Source organism: Lathyrus oleraceus, chromosome 4 (genome assembly GCF_024323335.1).
Source record: "Lathyrus oleraceus cultivar Zhongwan6 chromosome 4, CAAS_Psat_ZW6_1.0, whole genome shotgun sequence".
In the NCBI taxonomy this organism is placed as follows: domain Eukaryota; kingdom Viridiplantae; phylum Streptophyta; class Magnoliopsida; order Fabales; family Fabaceae; genus Lathyrus; species Lathyrus oleraceus.
In genome coordinates this window covers 424,141,033-424,157,695 of record NC_066582.1, presented here as the reverse complement: position 1 = coordinate 424,157,695, position 16,663 = coordinate 424,141,033, and the positions used below count along the sequence as shown (strand labels likewise).

Below are 16,663 nucleotides of genomic sequence, written 5' to 3'. Positions count from 1 at the left end.
GAGATTCCTGAGAAGTCACACACATATTATGAATTGCAAAGGTATTGTCAATTCATTGATAGGTCTATTAAGTATAGTACCATAGCATTTTGCTTTTGAACCCAAATGAAACATCTTTCAAATTGCTTTCAATTCAATGCCTTTATAGAAGCCTTTGTGGGGTTCAACTTACCACCATCAACCAATCCAACAATTTTCTTTGTCTATGTGAGAATAAGACCTAATTGTCACTTGAATAACACTTTTTTTCTTTCTTTGATCTTTCAAAGCTTAGAGATTTCATTTCCGATAATCAGAAGTTCGGTCGACAGTTAATTAAAATAGTATTAACTTTTATTGAAATATGAATTCCGATTTTCTTGAACAATAAGATTTTTTTTGTCTAATATAGCAGGTTCGGACACATGCCTCTAAGAGATAAATGCTCGTGCACAATTATTAATTGAGTTGGTTTAACGAAATCGAACAGGTAAAACTTAATTGATCTTATTTGTTAATTAACCAAGCAATATTTTATTTTTAATTTTAGATCAAATTAATTTGTATATTAATATTGCTAGCTGATCTATTTAATTAAGAGACATGTGTATCACATGTTTATCATGAGGCATATTATTTGATTTTTGATGTTTCTTTATTGGACTTATAGGCCATTTTTTCATAAAGTATTAATATTATTTGATTTTTGCTATAATGATTGAAACAGTTTCGTTTCTAAGATATGCATGTGTTCTTATACTTTTTCATTTGTCTCTTGAAATTTAGTATACTTTTAGGTTTTTCTTTTATCGTTGTGCTTTTTCTATTTTATCATATTTCTTTCTTTTAAAATAAATTTAAGATATTACTTGAAAACAGTCTTCATCTGAGTTAGGTTTAGTCGATATTCAAATAGTTCAATTAAAGTAGAATTTTTTCTCAAATTCAAATAGTCTTAGAAAAATTGGGAGTGTTTCAAAATTAGTCAAAAACACAGAAAATTTACAATTTAGCTACAAAAACTCGTGACCTATATTTTTAGCTCCATAAATAAATAAAATGATACTGAAATGAAGAAAGTTAAGCTAAACATTTGGCGTTACTTACACTCATCAATACTAATATACATGTCACTTAAATAAATGAAAGTTGGACATTTTATAAATGAGAGGATTTACTAACTTTTTAGTAAATATGTGGTGTTAAAGAATTTTATTAACGATACACTTGTATTAAAATTATTAGAAGAAAGATGTAACATCCAACAAGAATAAATTGAAAACTAAATGTGATTCTCCTTGATGTATGAACTTTGGAGTGTGGACAATGTATGAGTAAAAGATGAGGGAAAACTTTCCATTAACATACATAGGGTCATTGTAAAGGAGGAAAGCTCTCTACACTGAGGATAATTGGTGAAAAATCCTATCATTGAAAAATACACTTCAAATACTTCTCAATATTAAATCATCTAAGAGAATCTCTTTTGGTCAATCATACTCTTCTCAACATGACACGAGTATTTCTTTTTCACTAACATATTATTCATACAATCATCAACAAGCAACAAACACCTCACTCATGTCATACATCTTAGAAAAACTAAGAAGAATAGACTTTGTCAAAGTATACAACTTATTTAAAGAACTATGTAATAAGTAAGAAAATGTGTGTAAAAGGGAAGGAAGACAATGATTCAAAATTTTATCTAAAAATGATGTATTTATACCAAGAAATGAGCATAGGTTATAATAGAAGGGAACAAGTTTGTTCATAAGATAAAAATACATACATGTTACAAATAAAAACAACAAAGTGGCATCAATGGTAGAAATAAAGATCATTTTTTCGTTGTCTTTAATCTCTTATCATCGTTACCAACCTTGAGTTGTTCATCATTATCATTTATGACCTCAACATTGCCATAATACTCGAGTTTTTTTTATCTACCATTCACAACTTTGATCTTCTCTATAAGATTGATTTAATCACATTCCTCATCTTCGTTCTCTCAGCTTCCAAAAGCATTACATTTTTATCTTTCTTCATAGTTTACCAACTACACATGGGAAACACATTCTCCAAATTAGTAGAAATTTAAATTCTTGTGTGTTTTGAAATGAGGAGAATCCATATATTTATAGGAGAAAATATAGTTCAAAAAGGAAAATGATCCATGAGATTTTTAATGCTCATAATCGATTATGACCTAGGGTTAATCGATTATGTAGGCTAAATATGATTTTAAAATTTATCGTCATTAATATATTAGAAGCCCTCTTAAACGATTATAAGGCATTATAAAAGAGATAACAGGTTAACCCTAGTGTGTTAATCGATTATCTAGTGTAAAGAACACTCATAAAGGTTTAATCAAGCTAGTAATTAATCAACCAATTACTTGCATAAAAAAGTTGGATGATTTTATGAAAGCAAAGAGGCTTCAAAAATATTTTATTGTGTGTATGAGTTTTCTTAGTATCTTGGGAGATACTTTTATACTTTTATAATACATTGATCACTCAGACACAAGACCATACGAGCTTTCACATTTCCTATCCTTCACAACTTTAAGGCTTCAAGATCCCTAGCTAGATTCACCCTTGATTCAACACTTCATCTGAGACTTGACTTCTTCTATGTGATGAGGCTTGATATAACTTCTATTTGACTCGACCAAACACTTCTTGATATTAGCTGTTGTTGAAGTTGCTCTACTTTCTAGGATTTTTCCTAGTTTATATGTTGTTGCTTGTTAATTTAGTTTTTTTACTATTTTTCATAATTTAGTTTCCTCACCTAGTTGTGCATTCTACTATTGAGTGTTAAATCATTTTACGCATGCATAAATCAAACTATTTGATCAATGCAATACATTTTCAGTCAAATAGTCGGAGATTTGGATCAAGAAATACATGAGAGTATTGTTTAAATAGTGCAAAGTCTCGATTCAAAGAAACACTTAATTTTTGTTAAAATTTAAGTTTTGGGAAGTGTGATTTAGACCATGGAATTCACCGACTCGAATCAAATTGAATGTAAAAAATCATAATTTGCTTCGGTGAGTTTGATTAGAATCACGTGATAGTCTGACTCTAATCAAATATGGTTCTGAAAAAATTAGGATTTTACTTATGTGAGTTAGATACGAATCACAATAAAGCATGACTCGAATCATAGAGGTTTGATTCGAATCATGAAAAGGCTAGACCCGATCAAATCTTGGATACAAATTTTTTATTTTGGTTATGTAACCTTGATTAAAATCATGATTTGTCCGACTCGGATCACATGACTCGAATCATACAAATCTTGATACAAATCATGGGATAAATTTTTTTCTTGATTCTTGTTTCAAATCATTCACTATCTTGACTCTACTCATAAAATTTACTCTTGACTCAAATCAAATGGATATTTTCACTCATTTTTGTGTCTTATCTTTGACACATATATAAATCATTTTTCCAAATCCCTCTCATAACTATTTTATGATTTAGAACACATAACACACTTTTCTCTCAAAATTTCAAAAGCATTTTAAATTTTGTTTTCATTTTGCAACTAAAATCTCTCTTCACCTTCAACCTCTAACTTCTTCCATTGTTATTTGGATTAGCTTCTCAACCTAGGGTGTGGGATCCGTGTGAATCGGTTCAATTTATGATTAAGGTTTTGTGAAGAATTTGGAAGATTTTAGGTTGACATCTTTGTGTGGTTATGGCTAGGATTGACAATCCTGCTGTGAAAAAAATAAGGTTTTTATCTCCATGATTGCTTCGATAGAATTGGATGGAAGCTGCTACAGAGAGAGTTGGAGTTTTTTCATCTCAGATACTTTTAGGCTCAGACAAAGAACCGATATGACTAAGCAATGGTTGCTCCAAAACAGACGCTTGGAGAAGAATTATTGAAGATAAAAGATAAAAATCAAGATCGAGTAAAGATTTCTTAGAACCTAGTGTCCGACGCTGTGTATAATCAAAGAGGATTCAAATAAAAGATTGTTTATTTTCAAGATTATCTCGAATTGAGATTGTATTCAAAGACTTTGTGTAATATTGTCATAATAGTAGTGGGATAATAACAAGTTTTCAATGGGAAATCATTAGAGAGTGGAGCGGGCACGAGCAAGGAAGAAGTGCTGAAACACTATAAATCTGACATATTATCTCTCATTCTCTAATACAACCTAAAATACCCAATGGAGAAGTCTAGGTCTCTTAAGCTTTGAGTTTAGAGGACAATGAGAACCCTGATTTTGTGTTTAAACTTAAAACAACACTCTATGATCTCAAATAGACTCCTAAAGCTTGATATGAGCGCCTTAGTGAATTTTTGATTAATAAATGATTTAATTGTGGTAAGGTAGGTATTGCTTTGTTTATAAAGCGTAAATAAAATCATATCTTACAAGTTCAAATTTATGTTGATGATATTATTTTTGGATCCACTAATGAATCTCGATGAAAAAAGCTTTCTAATATGATTCAGGGGAATTTGAAATGTTATTGATGGAAAAGCTCAATTACTTCTTAGGATTGAAAACCAAGCAAACAGAGACTGACATGTTCATTATCCAAACAAAGTATTGCTTGGAGCTCCTATAGAGGTATCATATGATCTTTACTCTATTTAACCACACTACGCCAAAAATGACTTTTAACAGCGCATCTTAGACAGCGCTTTTAAAAGAAAGCGCTGTCTAAGGTTAAAATTAAAATAAAACACGGAAAATGTTCCAAAAAAAATAATGAAAGCGCTGTCTAAGGGGGGGTCTTAGACAGCGCTTTCTAAAAGCGCTGTCTAAGACCCCCCCTTAGACAGCGCTTTTAGAAAGCGCTTTTAAATATAGACCTTAGTCAGTGCTTTTGATAAAGCGCTGTCTAAAGTCTTTAAATTAAAAAAAAATTAAAACCAAAAGCGCTGTCTAAGGGGGGTTTAGAAAGCGCTTTTGGAAAGCGCTGTCTAAGGCATACCTTAGAAAGCGCTTTCCACAAAAGCGCTGTCTAAGGTCTAATTAAAATAAAATTTCAGACTCCATTTCAATTTTCGTTCTCTGTTCTTTTGTTTTCCCTCCTGCGAACGTTGAAACCCTATCAGCGAAAACCATAACAGCGAACACGAATACACTTCCATTTTTCGGTTTCAATCATTGAACGTGTTTGAAGAATCGTACGTGTCTCGACATTTGGGTGTTTTTCAGATTGAAATCACAATACCCGGTACTAAACTATTCGTATTCGGTTTCTTGCTATTTATCCCCAATTATTGTTTTTCAATTAGAGTTAGATAGGGTTTTCAATTCATGGTCTGGGTAAAAGATTGATTGTGGCTGTTGTTTAGTATAATGCTTTTTGAAAAAATTTATCATCATTGACGATTCGTTTTTGTTATTTTTGTTGTAGATGGATACCCATTTGAACCCCCGAAGATGAAGTTTACAACCAAAGTCTGGTATGGATATGTTGTTTCTGTTCTCTATCTTGTTGGATTACTTAACATAGTGGTTAAGTTTTACATGAGTATGACGGTAGAGTATGTGATTGGCAGTGTTAAGTGTGCAATCCAGTGAATTGACGGCCTGCTAAAATCTGCTGCTGCACCCTATGGGTTCTCCTTAATGATGCTGATCTATTGGGATCTTTGTGTTTCATTTATATCTACAGTGGTTTATTGTTTACTTATTTTTTTAGTTGAAATGTTTTTACTCAACCATAAAAATGCTACTTTGTTTACTATTTTCAAGATTTTGGTATGTCAACATTTCCTTTAGACATTCTTGAAAACATGAAACTAGATGGGAAGATACAAGCAAACCAAACACACTGTTCTAATTTGTTAGTGTTTAAAACTATTGCATTTGTTACTTGGCATGTTATTTTTCTGGAAATCTATAGTGTAATCCCATAATAAAAATTTGGGTTTGGTTGAAGATAAGCTCTTCTAAGACCATCCTTTATTTATGTGTGATATAGAAATTGTTTTGACATTTTATGCCAGGGTTTCAATCTGTCTTGAATTAATCTGTCTTGAATTAATTATTGAGTATTGATGCCGGTGTAACCTCTAAACCTACTAGTATTGAATTCATTTATTAACCTCTAATTCCGATTCACTTCGTCGTCGCAACCCAATTTTCCACCGTCTCTGCTAACAATGGACGGCGAAGAAGAAGATGAACAAGTGATAGCTGAAGAAGTTGAAGCCATGAAATCCGTTTATGAAAACGATTGTACCATTCTCAATTCCATTCCTCCTCACTTCCATTTATCCCTCAAACCCAGAACCGCTGATGTTTCTTCTCACCAGGTTCCCAATTTTTCTTCAAACCCCTAATTTCATTTTTTTTAACTTTTCATAATTCTAATTCAATTATTCATTAATTAATCCCCATTTTTTAAAATAAATTTCTTTGCAGTTTGTAGAAATTGTTCTTGAGGTACATGCAACTCCACAGGTATGTTTCAGTAGATTAAGGTTATTATACTATGATTGTTGAATTCAATTATCTGTTTATAAATCAGTAGAAGCAACAAAAGCTTATGTGTTTTTTTTAGTATCCAAAAGAACCTCCTTCTGTTGCTATTGTGGATTGCAAGGGTTTGGATCAACATAGACAAAAGCATTTATTGAATCATATTCAAACTAAAGCCAACGAGCTTTCCCCTGGATTAATGCTCGTAGCTCTTTGTGAGGTAATCAATCAACTTATTGTTTTATTTATGATGGAGGTGCATTTTTTTTATAGAATAGTATTATTCATAATTTTACTTCATATCTCTATGTTACTGTTTGTAGATAATCTTATATTCTATACTCGGGATTACAAATTCACATTTTTCAATAAACCTATTTATCTCTTCGGTCGCCGATATGCCAAGTTTTTCAGACTCTGGTTTTCTATTGGCGTCGGGTTTGCTCTTTCTCTCATGCTTGCTGTCACTCTGGTAACAATTTCCCCCTTATTATTGATGTATATTGTTTCATCCAATTCGATTCATTGATTTTCTTCTTGTAATTGTTTCAGATTCTGTTTTGGGAGTTAGCAACAACTTTGCATCTATGTGGAGATAGCATTAAGTTTTGAAGTATTGCCGCTGAGTTGCTCTTTGGGTTCCCTCATTTGCTGTCTGGTTTGAGATTGTCGCTGGCTGATGCTGAATATATATGTATTTCTACTGTCATATCTGTGTTTGTGCATGAATTTGGTCATGCACTCGCCGCCACTAGGTTAGTTCACTTGTTTTTATTTTGTATGACACTGTTAGTGCTGGTGCCTTAGGGAAGAATTTAATGAGTTTGAAAAGTAAGATTCCAAAGTAATGTTGTCAAGATCATGAGTTTCCTCTTGGAGGTCTGATATTGAGTATGATTGTACAAACTTGGGATTAGGGGATTAGGGGGATCGACGACAATCTTTGTTAAGACCTCTTCAAGGTTGGATTTTGCGACCTTGTTTGCTAAAAACCCTATTTTTTGTTTCTATTCACTACTTCTGATCTACCTCTGCCTTTTCTTTCAACTGCGTGTGAACCCACCAGCACCAACGTCACACGACCTTTTCTATCTTGTGCCGGAGCAGCGCATGACCCTCCTATGGCCTCTCTTTTGCTAGTGGTGATACTCCTGAACACTCCAATAGCTGCTTCCGTTATCCTTCTCCCCTGTTTTTATACTTGTTGCCTTGCGCAGCTGCTGTTGAGACGGAGGCTCAAACAAACCAATACTCATTCCTAAACTCAATTAAAACCCTAATAGATAAAATAAGCATATCTTGTGAGAAAAAAGTTCACGTGCTTGGATGAAATGCACTAAAATAAGCATATCTTTTGAGACTTTATGAATAGATTCTAGGTGCCCCAAGCCCATAGTGCTTTCAAACATATTTCAGCATCAGAATTGCAGCATGTTATTTCAAAACAACCAGGGTGTTTGTCTAAGGATATTTCCGCGTCAGAATTGCACCATTTTATTTCAAAACAACCCGGGCATATTTCCAATGATATTTCAGCACTAGAGTTTTTTTGTTCTTTTATAGTTTTTTTACTGTGATTATGCAGATACCAAGAATATCAAATTAGTTTTGCTTGAAATGTCAAAAGCTAGATTCTCATGCCTTATGCTATTGCACCTTTTCAATGGAAAGCAGTGAGGGAGTACACAACTTAAATGAAGAATATCAACCATTGAAAACTGCTTAATCTTGTGAGACTGCAGACTCATTTATTTATGGTCACTTTGTGCATCTTCCTGCTCTTATGTTTCTGTTGTGATACGTAATCTTTTGCTGTATAGTTTTGACTAAAACTTTGGATAGGGATTGAAGTCGTGGAACCTGAAAAATGAATATAGCTCGTCAAATAATGTTTTTTTGTGCAATAATGATTGATAATTGGTTATTGGAATGTATTTGAAGGAAGCTGTAGAGAAACTCTTAGATATGAATCATCCTGATGGTGATTGTCCATTGTGCTTATTCCCATTGGTGACAGAAGAACACCAAAGTGAAACCTTGCCTTTTATGAAGTTAATGTCTTGCTTTCACTGTTTTCACAGGTAGGGTGCCTATTGATTTTATCCTTCTATTCTATTTTCATTATGTTAGATTTTTTTACGACCTTTGTGTCGTTAATTTTTTCTTGGTTTAACATTACATTTTCAATATCTAATTTTCCCTTCCAATTTCTGTTTATAATTGGCAGTGAATGTATCATTAGATGGTGGAATTGGCTTGAGAGTTCTAAACAAACAGGGTCTTCCAAATCAGATAATGCAACGGCTCGTCGTAACAGGGGTATGTGTAATTGTAAAGTTGCATTTGACGATAGACATGTATAAATATAGTTTTCTTCAGTGTGAAATCATTCACTTTTACAAAGTATAGAAGCTTGAAGGACTAATAATCTAATATTCCTTACTGTAAATCCTCTTAAGACATGGTTGGCTCCTAAATAAATTCCAAAATTTTCAAATTTAGTTTGAGTTTTATGATTTAGTTGAAATGTAAGACCAGTATAAAATATTTTCAACTTGTGGTTGTTTCTCAATATCTGTAGAAATTATTGCTTTGGAAGAGAATTGTCATTGATAGATTAAACCAAATAACACTGCTATTCTTATGATTGTTTATTTGAAGTGTACTTGAGCCAAAGAACAACTTGTGGTTTTTTTTTTAATGTTGGTTAAAGTTTGAATATTTACATGTATGATAATTAAATTGTAAGTAACTTGTTGATGCTTAAATATATACGCATTAATGGACAACTTCTTTTGCATATTTAACAATTGCTTATCGCAGAATTTTCAATTTCACACAACTTTGTTTCTGCTCCTTGCCCATTTCATGATATATATACCGTTCGGTATCTAAATGTCAACTTTGTTTATTGTATATATTTCCAAATTCCTTTTTTACGTTTATAACACGAGAGTTACCGCTGGAACGTAGTAAAAGCACGTATTGTGCTTCAAATTAGAAATTAAAATAGCTGACTTTTTTCTATCTTAACTAGCTGTAGTGTTGGCTGGCGGTGGTCACTCTGCTAATGGTGCTGTGGCCCAAGGCTCCCAATCTGAAGGGGATTCTAACAACACAACTGTGAGTCTGCTTTTGTAGTTCTCGGTATCTTCATATCTACATTTTTTGATATCTCAGTAATGAAAATCTGTTGCAGATATTTGTTGGAGGTCTTGATTCTGAAATCAGCGATGAGGATCTCAGACAACCGTTTTTGCAATATGGCGATGTTGTCTCCGTGAAAATTCCAATCGGTAAAGGATGTGGCTTTGTTCAACTTGCTGACAGGTAACACTTGTGGCATTGCCAATATCATCAGTAGTGTCTTATTTTCGCCTCGCTTGCTATATACGCCACGTTTTAATGCCTTCTGCTCTTTCTGTAACAGAAAGAATGCTGAGGAAGCTATTCAGGGATTGAATGGAACAGTGATCGGGAAGCAGACCGTGCGTCTTTCTTGGGGTCGCAGTCCGGGAAATAAGCATGTGAGTTATATTTTCTTCTTCTACGAACTCAATTTATTCGTAATCGGCCTTTTTTATTATAAGCATTACAGGCATGATCAATGCATCTATGTATTCCGCCGTTACTGATAGTTTGTTATTTATTTTCTATTATGAATTGAAATAGTTCTCTAATTTAATTTGTTGGAATCTGACAGTGGAGGAATAATGATTCGAATGGAAACCATTATGGCGGGCAAGGTTACGGTGGTCACGGATACGGAGGCCATGGATATGCTGCTAGACAGAATCAGGATATAGCGATGCAACAACCTGCAGCTGCAATTCAAGGGGCTTCGTAACGGCCATAGCGCGTTGCGTCGCGGCTGGTATTGAAATAGGATGAACTTTATTGCTCTGATAAGTGAACTGTAGTGTTATTTTTGAATTTGTAGCTGGGTTGGATATGTAAATGTTGATATATTGTCAGCTGTATTTGTCGTCACCATACTATCATGATAAAGCTCAATGTTTGTTCATAAATTTGTGTAATTAATGTGTACATTTGTAGTATATGTTATGACTTGTAAATGTGTACATAAATTTGTATATATTTTGATACATTTAAGGCAAAATTGGTTTGAATTGGTATATATATATATTTGTTAGCCAAAAATTGGTAGAAAAAAGGCCAAAATGGCATATATAAAATGTGATAATTGTCTGTCAAAATCTGGTTGAAAACAGGTAGAAATTCTGGTTTATAAACCTGGAAAAAATGTGGTTTAAAACAAAAGCTTCAAAAATTTTCGTATACCTTAGACAGCGCTTTTGTAAAAAGCGCTGTCTAAGGGGGGGATTAGAAAGCGCTTTAGGCAAAAGCGCTGTCTAAGGGGGGGGCTTAGACAGCGCTTTTTGAAAAGCGCTGTCTAAGGTATACCTAAAAAAATTAAAATAGGAGGGTCTTAGAAAGCGCTTTTGGCCAAAGCGCTGTCTAAGGGGGTGGGGCTTAGACAGCGCTTTTCAAAAGCGCTGTCTAAGGTATACCTAAAAAATTTAAAATAAGAGGGTCTTATAAAGCGCTTTTGGCCAAAGCGCTGTCTAAGGGGGGGGGGGGGGGGGCTTAGACAGCGCTTTTAAGATTTAAAAAAGCGCTGTCTAAACCTTTAGCAACGGAGGTTTAGACAGCGCTTTAAAGCGCTGTCTAAGGCTAAAAAAAGCGCTGTCTAAGGTCTTGTTTGTTGTAGTGCCACAAGTAGACTAGATATTATGTTTAGTGTGTGCATGTACAATCGACTTCAAGTATCAGTGAGGGGACCTCACATCACAGTATTTGGTTTCCTAAGGGATGCGAGTGTAGCTTAGTGTATGATTCTTCAATTCTGACTTTGCTGGTTGTCTATCGAAAAGGAAGAGTACTGGTGATACTTGTCATTTGTTTGGAAATTGTTTAGTTTCTTAGCATAATAAGAAGTGACATAATGTTGCTCTTTCTATCACTAAGGGTGAATATGTAGTCAACGATAAGTTTTATGCATAAGACTTATGGCTAAAGCAACAGCTACCCGATTGCGTTCTAATCAAATGCGATAACACTAGCTATCGGTCTTACTAAAAATCCTATGACATATTCACGCACTAAGCATATAGAAATCCGACACCATTTCCTTATAGATCATGTTAAAAATGGTGATGTTATTTTTAAATATGTGGATAAGAAAAATCAGTTAGCAGGTATTTTTACAAAACCGCTATCCACAAATCCTTTTCACAAGATTTATAGGCACTGGAAATCTTGGATTCTTCAAGTTATAAATAGATTTTGTGTAGCAAGTTACTTCTAATCAACTATATTCGTTTGGTCACTTCAACTTTTATATTTAGTTGTATTATTTTTTTAATTTGTTCTATATGTCTATATGTTTATTTATATGTTGTTTTACGTTCATAATTTCTTAGTTGTTGAATGATTTTTTGTTGTGCATTTAAAAGTTTTTAAGTGGGCATATTGTTTATGTGCATTTTGAATATCTTCTCGTTCATCAATTATCCAATCCTCCATTTCAGTATGTCATAATCACTTGAAATTGTGGGGTTTGTTTCATATCGTATTGCACATATATTTGTTGCATTTAACATGTGTTGTATCTCGTGTATATGTGATATATTCTTTTTAGCTATGTTTAACGTTGTTTCTCTTAATTGTTTTCTATGATACTGGTTATTTTGCGTTTAGACTCGTTACCTATTTATCTTTTTTTAGATCTTGTCAAATAAAAAAAAAATTGTAATGTGAATCTTAGATTTAATTGATATCTTTCTCATTCACAACACAATTTCCAATTAAAAACAACTCTTCCTATAACTCAACAATTATTTAGTTCCACTTACATCATAATTACAAAATAGTAGTAAACACCATTTTCTAGCTATCACAATATCCTAGTGATATTTTTCTACAAAAATATTATTGGTCAACCTGCAAAACCTTCATCATCACTATTGTATGTAACCAAACTCTGCAGAAGGTGGTTAGTGCATTTCCACAAATACTGCTATCTGATGTTGAAATCTAAAGAGCCATCACATGGGCGCGTGGACCCACAGAGGCGCGTGACACATTCAATTATACACACACATTACATATATATATCTTAATTTCTTTGCCCTAAACATCATCATAAAAACAAATGAAGTAACTATAAGAGACCATATTATACCAAAATTAAATCCAGAAAAATAGAAAACCAACAATAATAGAAGAAAAAAAATAGAATAATTATAGTTTCCATTTTTTTGTAAAAATAGATCAAATTTGTCCCTTTTTATATAACACACAAGCTTTCATTTCTTTGAAACCAAGCCATTCTTTTTTTTTATCTCTCTCTTGTATTCATATAAATAAAGTTAGAGTTTATTGTTTCTAGACACAGAAAAAGAGAGAGAAAAAAAATGGGTAGAGGAAGAGTTGAATTGAAGAGGATAGAAAACAAGATAAACAGACAAGTAACTTTCTCAAAAAGAAGAAATGGTTTGCTCAAGAAAGCTTATGAACTATCTGTTCTATGTGATGCTGAAGTTGCTCTCATCATTTTCTCTAGCCGTGGAAAACTCTATGAATTTGGAAGTGTTGGGTATTTCTATTCCTCTCTCTCATTTCTAAAAATCTTATCTTTAATTAATTTGCAATTTTTATGATTTTTTTTATAGCTACTATTTTTGTGAGGTTCAAATCCCAATGGTTTATAGAATCATCTTCTTTTGATTCTTTAATATTTTGGGTTTTGTGATGATGTTATCATAACAAGTTTTCACCAAAATGGTTTCTGAATTTCTTGCTTTTAAGATTTAACTACACATAAGTACTTTTAATCAACAGTTTTTAAAAACACCTGATAAATAATATAAAGACTTCTTTTTTCTCTGAATAGAGTCAGAAAAAAGAAAGAAAAATAGATGAGGAAGAAAACAATCATGATATGATTGATAATAATATTAGATTTGTGGTACTTTGAATTTTTATTTATTTATAATTGTTGTGAAAATATGAAAAGTACTATATGGACTGTGCAGTTTGTGTTTTCACTATCTGTTGTACCATTGTGTAAGATCTAGGGTTTTTTTCAAAATCATGGTGTGAGTAATAATTGAAGCTATACATTTTTAACACTCACAAGAATTTATTTAGTGGAGTTTTTGAGCTTTGTCCATTTTTCTTTTAGGTGTTTAATCTTTTAGTTCTATCATTGTTTTTGTTTCTTTCCTCTCAAATTTCTCAGTCTTCTAAACTAAATTGTTTCAAATTTGGATTTATTTTTTTTGGATTTTTAGATCCATTATATCTCTCTCACTTAATTAGTTGTAGATTATTTTTTTTTCATCTCATAATTTTAATATCCTCTATCTTGTTTATACCCTATTTAATTTCTTAAAAAGTCTTTTTTGGTATTTAAGTTTCTCTTTCAACAAAAAAAAATGTGTAAAATTTAATTTAAAATGGGAAACTCATCCATTCAAAAGATATCTTCTCCTTACTTGGAAGAATTTAAAACTAATTTCAATTAAAAAATGATTTTTTCCCATTTATTGCTAGCCCTATAAGGTTTTTGAAAATTAAAATATAAAATTAAGAGCAAATTAATTAATTATAATCTTTTTTTTTTGTTTTATATTTTTACATTTGACCTAATATTGAAACTCTTAACACTTTGATGTGATTGTGTTGATTTTCATATAGTAGTACTTCCCTAAAATGAAATATAAGTAAAAGAAACTTTAAAAGTTGAATCAACTTTAATTAGATGAATCAACTTTTACATACTCTTTTGTATTTAATTATATTTAATTTTGGAAGGATGAGTCCATGGTCAAGATCATCATGGATTGATAAGTTAACTTGACTTTTGATTTTACTGTTCCATACTGTATTTTAATTTTCCTTCTTATTAATTTTATAATTTAATTTTCCAAAAATAAAAACAACATAAATTAATTTTTTCGGATTAAAGAAAATTCTTATGAAATCGTATTATACTTTCTAGTGGTTGAAATTTGAATAATTTATCTTAAGAGATCATTTTTTACTATATTAATTGTTACTATATTAATTTGGATAATTTATCTAATAAATTAATTGTTACTATATTAGAGTTTTTTTTTTACTTTGAATGTTACAAGAGGGTAAAAAAATGAATGTTACAAAAGAAGTAACTTTGTAATAATGTTAAAGTTGTTATATGTATACAAATTATTGTTTTTATAAACAAATTAAAAATATTTAAAACAAAAAATTTTCTTTGACCTAATACTGAGAAAATTTTCTTCACAGCACTGCCAAAACTCTTGAGAGATACCAACGCTGCTCTTTCAATCCTCAACAAGATGATCACCAAATCGACGGCGAAACTCAGGTACATAATCAACGTTCACTACTCAAAAAATCGAAATTTAAAAGCGAAAACAAATAATTAAAATTGTGTATAAGCCTCTAAAAAATACTATTGAAGACATAGAATTTAAATATCAATTTTAATTTTTCATTCCAATTTCAATTACATATTTTGTTTTATTATGCAGAGTTGGTACCAAGAAGTGTCTAAGCTGAAAGCAAAGTATGAGTCTCTTCAAAGGACTCAGAGGTATTGTTTTGTATTCAATTTTCATATATGTTATATAGTAACAATGATTGAAGAAAAAAAAATGATAAGAAAACAAGAAGTGACAATTTACTTTACAATGTAATGTCATTTCTTTAGGCAGTTGCTTGGAGAAGATCTTGGACCTTTGAACATAAAGGAGCTGCAGAATCTTGAGAAACAGCTTGAAGGTGCTTTGGCACAAGCTAGACAAAGAAAGGTGTAGTGCAATTATCTATCTATTTTTGTTTTCTACTTATTTTACTTACTAAAAAAATTTAAATAAGTTTATAACTTGATTAATATAAGCTCTTGCCTTTGCAGACACAAATTATGATCGAACAAATGGAAGAGCTTCGCAAAAGAGTAAGATCGATCATCAAAACTTTTTTTTCCTATGATTTTATTTTTATTATTATCAGAGTCGTTGACTGTATTTAATGAGATAAGACTTGACTGTTGTTGTATTTGTGCTGTACGTATCTGAATTATGTTTATCTTAGTTGAAATTCATTTAGTACGATTTCTCATTAATTTTTTCGGCTATTTTATAGGAACGTCATCTAGGAGACATGAACAAGCAACTAAGACTCAAGGTTGCACAATGAACATGTTCATATATAAATTCATTAATTTGTACGAATTTTTTTCGGTTAATTATTGCTTATAAAATAATCATTTTCAGCTTGAAGGAGAAGGGTTTAATCTTAAAGCAATGGAAAGCTTGTGGAGCTCAAACTCAGTTGCTGGAAATAGCAACTTCACCTTTCAGCAGCCTCATACCAACCCTATGTCTATGACTATGGATATCCAAGCAGAACCCTTTTTGCAAATAGGGTAATGAAATATTCTTCATTTTTGCATATATCCAAGCAATGTGATTTTAATGGTAAAAGATTCTGATTTTAACTGTTTTTATTGGACAGATACCAACAATACTTTCAAGCTGAAGCATCCAATGCTTCAAAGAACATGGCTTGTGAGACTAACTTCATGCAAGGATTTTTCCTTTGATAATTATAATTAATTAAGTATAAGGTTTACCTTATATATTGTCAATATATATATGCTTTCTAGATTTATGATTTGGCAATTACTATTATCAGAACAAAATTGTATCTTTGTGACAAACTGCAGACTCCTATAGTTGTAATTGGATACATATATAGATAATGGTCTTTTACTTATATTTAAAACAATGTTGTTGTTTGAAACTTTGAAGTTTAATTGAACCTATAGACATATATATATATGTATTTGTTTCTTTTTTTTTACCATCCCACATGAGCTTTTCTCCTATCTTTATGTATGTGTCTATGTGAATTTGGATGTCAACAACTTTTTAACATTTTCAAAATTTTAGAAAATAAAAAATGTTTATACAAATGAAGGTTGGAAAATCAAGGATTTTGAAGGTAACCCTTTTAATTTTATTTTGCACACTTGGCATCTCATTTTTTTTCTTTCAATCTTACAATTGTAATATGAGTTAGAAGGGAAATTTTTTATTTTTATAAACAAAGATTGTATTAAAGAGTGTATAAGGGCTACTCAACCCATAATACAAAGAGAGATCAAATACAAAG

General features: G+C 31.6%; 2 protein-coding genes and 1 long non-coding RNA gene across 3 annotated transcripts; all 3 read left to right on the top strand.

The window, feature by feature from the left end:
* The first annotated feature begins 6,089 nt into the window (after positions 1-6,089).
* LOC127135618 (uncharacterized) lies at positions 6,090-8,957 on the top strand. The gene is made up of 5 exons (XM_051062279.1): positions 6,090-6,291; positions 6,401-6,439; positions 6,540-6,677; positions 8,399-8,538; positions 8,685-8,957. The coding sequence occupies exons 1-5, from the start codon at positions 6,139-6,141 to the stop codon at positions 8,818-8,820; spliced, it is 606 nt and encodes a 201-aa protein (XP_050918236.1). The 5' UTR covers positions 6,090-6,138; the 3' UTR covers positions 8,821-8,957.
* A 469-nt stretch (positions 8,958-9,426) lies between these two features.
* Positions 9,427-10,399, top strand: LOC127135617 (uncharacterized). The gene is made up of 4 exons (XR_007808624.1): positions 9,427-9,580; positions 9,657-9,787; positions 9,888-9,984; positions 10,161-10,399. It is a non-coding gene; the product is annotated as an uncharacterized LOC127135617 (long non-coding RNA).
* Positions 10,400-12,719: 2,320 nt separating this feature from the next.
* On the top strand, positions 12,720-16,241 carry LOC127135616 (agamous-like MADS-box protein MADS3). Its single transcript, XM_051062278.1, is given in 10 exon segments — positions 12,720-13,076; positions 14,771-14,852; positions 15,019-15,080; positions 15,198-15,297; positions 15,402-15,443; positions 15,632-15,673; positions 15,763-15,853; positions 15,856-15,890; positions 15,892-15,914; positions 16,004-16,241. Coding segments are annotated over 10 exon segments (747 nt in total). The 5' UTR covers positions 12,720-12,894; the 3' UTR covers positions 16,092-16,241.
* Positions 16,242-16,663: the final 422 nt, after the last annotated feature.